Source organism: Ostrea edulis, chromosome 2, assembly GCF_947568905.1.
Source record: "Ostrea edulis chromosome 2, xbOstEdul1.1, whole genome shotgun sequence".
Lineage (NCBI taxonomy): Eukaryota > Metazoa > Mollusca > Bivalvia > Ostreida > Ostreidae > Ostrea > Ostrea edulis.
Genome location: NC_079165.1, coordinates 98,160,774 through 98,167,271, shown reverse-complemented (window position 1 = coordinate 98,167,271; position 6,498 = coordinate 98,160,774). Strand labels below are relative to the sequence as shown.

The following is a 6,498-nucleotide window of genomic DNA, read 5'->3' as shown; positions in this document are numbered from 1 at the left end:
CGAAAATCATAGAAAATATATGACGTCACAATCAAATGACGTCGCAGCAGTGTGAGACAGAAAAATCTCACATGGCTGTCTCACACGGGTAAAGTCGATCTCACACTGGTGATAATGTGAGAATAATTTCTCTCATATCTACGTATGTAAGATACAGATAGTCTATGAAAGAAAGGTATGTAAGATATTTCTATCTTTCATATCACGTGACGTTTATCTTACATATCCCGTGACGTCATAATCAATACACAACTAGCTTGCAACTTACCTCACCTCGATTGATAAACACTAGCGTCTGCAAAGCTCTTGTACAAAAAAAATGACAGATTGTAAGGTCCCTGATAATGTCCAGGTGTATGTGACCAGACACAAAATTACACATCCCTTGAACAATTACTGCACACTCAACAACAGTCACAAATTCCTCATACACCTATGTCATCCGGTACATTATGCTAGTTCACAGAAACCCAGCCCACACGGTCTATTAGTTCTAGGCCTACCTCCACATTCACTCTGTCAACGTCTACTGTCCGTGTCTCAGGTGAAATAAGTGCCTTCAATGTCCATGAGACTCGAGTCCTTGCACGCGTGGAAAACGAAAGTCTAGCCATGCCCATATTCACCAACAAAATTCTCTTCACACACTCGTCATTAAAAAACTGTTCAATTAATATCAATATCAATGCTCCTCTAAGAAAAAACCGTGCAGTTGTGGATTCATATTCTGATTAGGTCTGTCTCATATTCTGATTAGGTCTGTCAAAATGTTTCGCGCTGATGGACTGTCGAGTTACGTCACGCATCACCCTGATTATTGATTTATTCAAAGAGGAATAACTCTAATACAATTCACTTATACACTCGTCGGCCGATTTTTTTTGTCTGCAACGTAGTTGCCAAAATGAAGGTCGTAGAATTCGATTCTGGTGTTATTTTTAATGTACAGCGAAAAATTAATAAATTGGAAAATTCTCGAAATGGCGTCGCTAGGCACAAGGAAAACGGAAAACTCTAGAAATATGAGAGAAAAATACTCTCTTATGAGTTGCCATGAAATATTAAGGTGATTCCACCCTCGGGGTTGCAAAAAAGCGGTAAAAGCCTCGGGTTTCACAGCTTTTTTTGCAACCCTCGGGTGGAATCACCTTATATTTCATGGCTACTCATAAGAGAGTCTTATAAGAATCCTTCATTAGTACGAGTGTGGGATAGGGAAATTCCAACGAGGGAACAAGATTCGCAGTCAAGGACGAGGCTTTGCCGAGTCCTCCAAGACAGCGAATCTTGTTCCAGAAGTGGAATTTCCCTATCCCACACGAGTAAATAATGAAGGATTATTTTTCTCACATTTTACCGACAGTTTAGTGCATAAATTTAGGAGCTTTGAGAGAATTCTAAATTAACAAAATCCTTATTTAGACTTCGATGCAAAAACTAATTAGATAGACAGAAAGAGCATACCCGAAAATCGTTTACACTGTAAGTGTAAACTAAAAAACCCAAGTTTGTCCACCAGAAAGCTATACTACATTAAAATGCAAAATATTTTTACTGCACCATGTAACGTAAATCTTCACCGTGTAACGTAAATCATAGAAAATGTATGACATCACAATAAAATGACGTCGCAGCAGTGCGAGACAGAAAAATATCACGTGGCTGTCTCACATGGGTAAAGTCGATCTCACACTGGTGATGATGTGAGAAACATGTATATCAATGGAAACGGTTATAAAGATGGGCACCTCAGAAGTGACAGAGACAGAAGTAAAACGAGCTCTGAGGAAGACCAAGTGGGGAGAAGTACCTGGCACTGACAAAATATTAGAAGAATTGCTCAATGAAAGTGAAGACATAGCAGTGATAGAACTGACAAGACTATTCCGAAAGGTTTTGAAAAGGAACAAAGTACCAGGTAAATTGAAGAAAATAAGCATTGTGAACTTTGCGTAAAAGAGATATTTAACTAGAGAGGTGTGACTTTGCTACCTAGCATGTATAAGATCATAAAAAGAATAAAAGGAAAACATTTAAGTCTGTTTTAAATGAAACATTTCTCTAGAGAGTTATAATTGAATTGTGAACGATGCCCCAAGAAAATAATGGGTCGGATTTCGAAGGAATAGAATCATTCTAGAACATTTTCACCCTTTGCAACATCATGGAACGACGAACAATCTTTCATTTTGAAGATTTATGGATTCTAAAAAATTCTGAAGAACTTTTAGTAAACTTTTTCCAAAATCTATAACATCAAAACCTATGACTTTTCAACACTTTACACGACCATTCCTCACGATGAATTAAAGACTAGACTTTTTGACATCATAGACAGTTGATTCTTCAACAAAAATGGAAATATTCATATCTAGTGATCAGTCATCCAAAAAATTACGTTGTATAACACCACTCTGATTCCACGCACAAGTACTCAGAAGTTGAAAAAAAATATGCTAGAGTTCCTCGTTGACAATATCTTCGTGGTCTTTGGTGATCAGGTCTTCCAACAGTCTGTTTGAATTCCCATGGGCATGAATTGTGCTCCTTTGTTAGCTGACCTGTTTCTATATTCATATGAAGCAGAATTTATTCAAAAACTTCTACGTGAGAAGAAAAAATATCTAACTGTGGCCTTCAATTCGACATTTAGATACCGGTATATCGACGACGTTTTGTCTATTAACAATAATAACTTCCATTCATATGTTGATTCGATATATCCCTGTGAGCTCAAAATAAAAGATATCACAGAGTTGTCTACTTCTGCTTCATACTTAGATATTTTATTGAAAGTAGACATAACGGCAAACTGACAACTCAGCTGTATGACAAACGGGATGATTTCAGCTTCTCCATCATGAACTTCCCAATTCATGTAGCAATATTCCATTATCACCTGCATATAGTGTTTATATCTCTCTGATTCGATACGCAAGAGATTGTTCTCCGTATGGTCAGTTTTTAAATCGAGGCAAGTTGATGGTACAGGGGTTTCAACAGTCTCGATTGAAGTCAGCACCTCGCAAATTCTATGATCGTTATAAAGATCTAGTTCGTCAATACAACCTATCATTGAGCCAAATGCTGTCTGACGTGTTTCATACCGATTGTTAGGCCGTTCTTGGCACACTAATTTTGACTACGAATAACTCCGTTTACCTGATCAGGATATAGGGCTCACGGCGGGTGTGACCGGTCGACAGGGGATGCTTACTCCTCTCAGGCACCTGATCCCACCTCTGGTGTGTCAAGGGGTCCGTGTATGCCCAACTCTCTATTTTGTATTGCTTATAGGAGTTATGAGATTGATCACTGTTCGTTATCTTCACCTTTCATGGAAGACCATGAGGTTGTATATGACATACCTGACAAACTACATATATAATAGTAAAAATGGTCAAGATCACGAATGATTACTTTGATTGCACAGTTACAGTGGTATACTTGCCATGAAAGTATTGCTTTTGTATTTTTGAACTACTTTATTTAATTCATGAATGAATACAACACATTTTTGTATTTCATTACATTTCTATCTTCAATACAGTGATGTTTCTAGCTATAACATACACCTTATTTTAATTATGACTGAAATCCAAGACTTCCAGTGTGCTTAAAGTCTGATGTATTTTAAGGAGGAATACTACACCAGAGATAGTTGATATCGGTGAAAAGTGGATGATATGTACAACACTATTTTGAAATTGAAAACTTTCAAATTTACTTTATATAGTCAAAAAATGCAGTTTTAGTCGTGATTAATTTGGAACAAAATTGAAAAATCCTGCTGGACTCTCGCGATCTACAGATTTGCAATCGACACGCTTACCTATTGAGCTACTTAGCTAGGCATTTAGATCTAAAATGAATAGACAAATATCGCTTTTATTTATATTTTCTTTCATGTTTTAAAAGGAAGTCGGCCATTATGACGATGTAGTATACCTCCTTAAAGTACATTTCGCGTTTCAATGTTTATTCCATTCATTAAATATTTTCAAATATGTTGCAGTTCTTATACAGGTCAACTTATGAGTCAGTTGTAATAAAATCATAATTGATCCATTTCCCTTCTGCTTTCGTCTTTAAACCTTCTTTCCATTTATTGTCTTCAGTCTACTCTTAGGTACTCCCTCAAATAAAATAAAACCAGCTGCTCTTTCTATTGCTTCTATCGGAGCCAGGAAGTTCTTCAGCGGAGTGTTCTCTGGGAACTTCTGGTTGGGTATATTAAACGAATTCATTTCAAATTCCCCTTTATCATTCTCCATGACGATAACTTTGAAAAAGTGAGTTGGAACAGACACGTGGTTTTTGCCAATCACTTCGTACTTCACATATAGTTTACCATCTGCTTCTTTACTGGAAATGACCAAAAAGATACAGACATATAATGATACTAGTAAATTTTATACTCTCTACACACAAAAAGTAAGATTGTACTGAATGTGATTTTAAAAATAGAAATAGAATACCAACCTGGGTAAATACAAGGGCCCAGTACACACATACACATTTTTGTATTTCCTTGCCAATGCTCTTGTGTATTTTTCGAGATCGTTCCATACACCCTGATTAAAGCCCTTGCCGACCTATAATTCATAATCATTTGAATAGAATATTCTGAGATAATACGCAGACTGAAATTCAGTTTTCACATAATGAAATTACCTGCGGTGCAATGTTACTGAGACAAAATGTGTCATTCATGGCTTTCTGTGAATGCCTGTGGTTGCTCGCGGCTGCCATATGTCCTCTATCATACCCACTTTTCTTGTAATCTGCATTGGTAGAACGGAAAAATGGATGGACGGAGAGATCTTCTGTAAAGTCGCACGCGTTTCTATTGATATTGTCATTCTTATCAACGTGCTCTTTTGTAATGTGTTCGAACACCCAGTGTGGAACTCTATTTCGCCTGTCAAACAGGACTACATGGTTTTCGAAAGGACGCAAAGGATCAAACTGAGGCACACCAAAGGTAAGTATCTCCTGTAAACGATTTGGAGACTGTGGTTTAATACGACTAGAAGCATACACCGTGGAAACTGGAAGGTAGGATCTTAACGTTTCTGAGAGAAGCGACATGGTTACACAATCGTCCTTGAACATTCTATTCACCGTCGAACTTTCTCCAAGTTTTTCGTTTGAACGATAATAGAAATGTCCATTACGTTCACAATACGTCCCTATAAGAATTCCAAAACCAGTGCACGTCGTTGATAAAACCAGTTTACCGAAACGCGACATTTGTCTGATTGATAATTTGTTTACATGAAACACGTGTGGAAGCTTTCGGTCGCAAAAACAAAAGCAGGGTAGGTCATGCTATGTATAATTCGTATTGATCACAACATTGAGATACTGTAATTCTAACCACCATGATCTGAATAAATAACGAGTGTAGTAGAAATGTGTACAATATCATTGTGGGGTTTTTTTTGTAAACGACAGAGTTAATGTAGGGGGCCTATAACATGTGCACACATTTGAAAATTTCAGTAATATATAACAATATCTGATTTAGATAGTGCATCAATATACAATATATTCACAAGCTTGTCTGTAAAAAAAAAACAACAAAAACAAAAAACCGGACATCATATCAGTGATGTCATGTGCATTTTTTTTTTTTTTTTTTTAAATTTACCCGTAGAATTTCATATTTCAATATCCTTAGAAATAAGTAAGCAAGTCCTTTGTTTATTTTTGGTATTTCATCATGTAAGGACACTGAAATTAGGTAATAGTTCAGTACATGATGACACGAGACATCTGATGTATACAAAATATCGTTGAGTTATTACACATGAGGAGGCAGAGTCTCCCGAGTGTGCAATGACGAAACGATATTTTGTATACATCATCGAGCTGTCAATCATATGTAACTAATTGTCACTGACCCCTTCCCATATATTCAATTTGCAACACGTGATTTACCCAACGCTATGGAAATTGTTATTCTATTATTTATTTATCTATTTATTTATTGTCTTGTGAGAAAATTCAGCAAATCGATCTTAATTAAATGTTGAATCTTGTCTTTGCCTCATTTGTATGGCCCCTCCTACCTCCTTTGTAAAACGGCGGTATAATAGTAGTTAGATATCGCATATGAATGATAATAATTATGTGATATACACCTTCCTAAAGATCTAAAAAAAAAAAAAAAAAAAAAAAAAAAAAAAAAAGTCGGTCATGGAATAATGCATACTCAATACAGGTATCTATATGGCAAGCCTTTTTACTATTCATTCAAAAAGAGATGTATCTTTAACTTTGAGGGGTTTTTTGGGGTTTTTTTTTTTTTTTTAAAAAGAGATGCATCTTAAGCATAAAGAGATGTATATCCTAAAGGTAGAAAGATTCACTATCTTTTAATCTAGAAAGACATCTCTTTCACTACGATATTATAAATATCTATAGCAAGCCGTGTTACTATCTATTTAAAAAAGAAATATCTCTTTAACTTACAGATCTATTTGTCTCTTAGCG

General features: G+C 36.0%; 1 protein-coding gene across 1 annotated transcript; it reads right to left on the bottom strand.

Annotated features, from left to right (window-relative positions):
- Positions 1-3,465: 3,465 nt before the first annotated feature.
- On the bottom strand, positions 3,466-6,170 carry LOC125680587 (endonuclease G, mitochondrial-like). Its single transcript, XM_048920267.2, has 3 exons — positions 4,675-6,170; positions 4,483-4,595; positions 3,466-4,365 (listed from the first exon to the last, which is right to left on the bottom strand). The coding sequence occupies exons 1-3, from the start codon at positions 5,251-5,253 to the stop codon at positions 4,089-4,091; spliced, it is 969 nt and encodes a 322-aa protein (XP_048776224.2). The 5' UTR covers positions 5,254-6,170; the 3' UTR covers positions 3,466-4,088.
- Positions 6,171-6,498: the final 328 nt, after the last annotated feature.

Coding starts and splice junctions, on each gene's coding strand:
- LOC125680587 (XM_048920267.2), bottom strand. CDS start 5,253: ATGTCGCGTTTCGGTAAACTGGTTTTATCAACGACGTGCACTGGTTTT. Junction 4,596..4,674: donor TCAGTAACATTGCACCGCAG/GTAATTTCATTA, acceptor TATGAATTATAG/GTCGGCAAGGGCTTTAATCA. Junction 4,366..4,482: donor GGGCCCTTGTATTTACCCAG/GTTGGTATTCTA, acceptor GGTCATTTCCAG/TAAAGAAGCAGATGGTAAAC.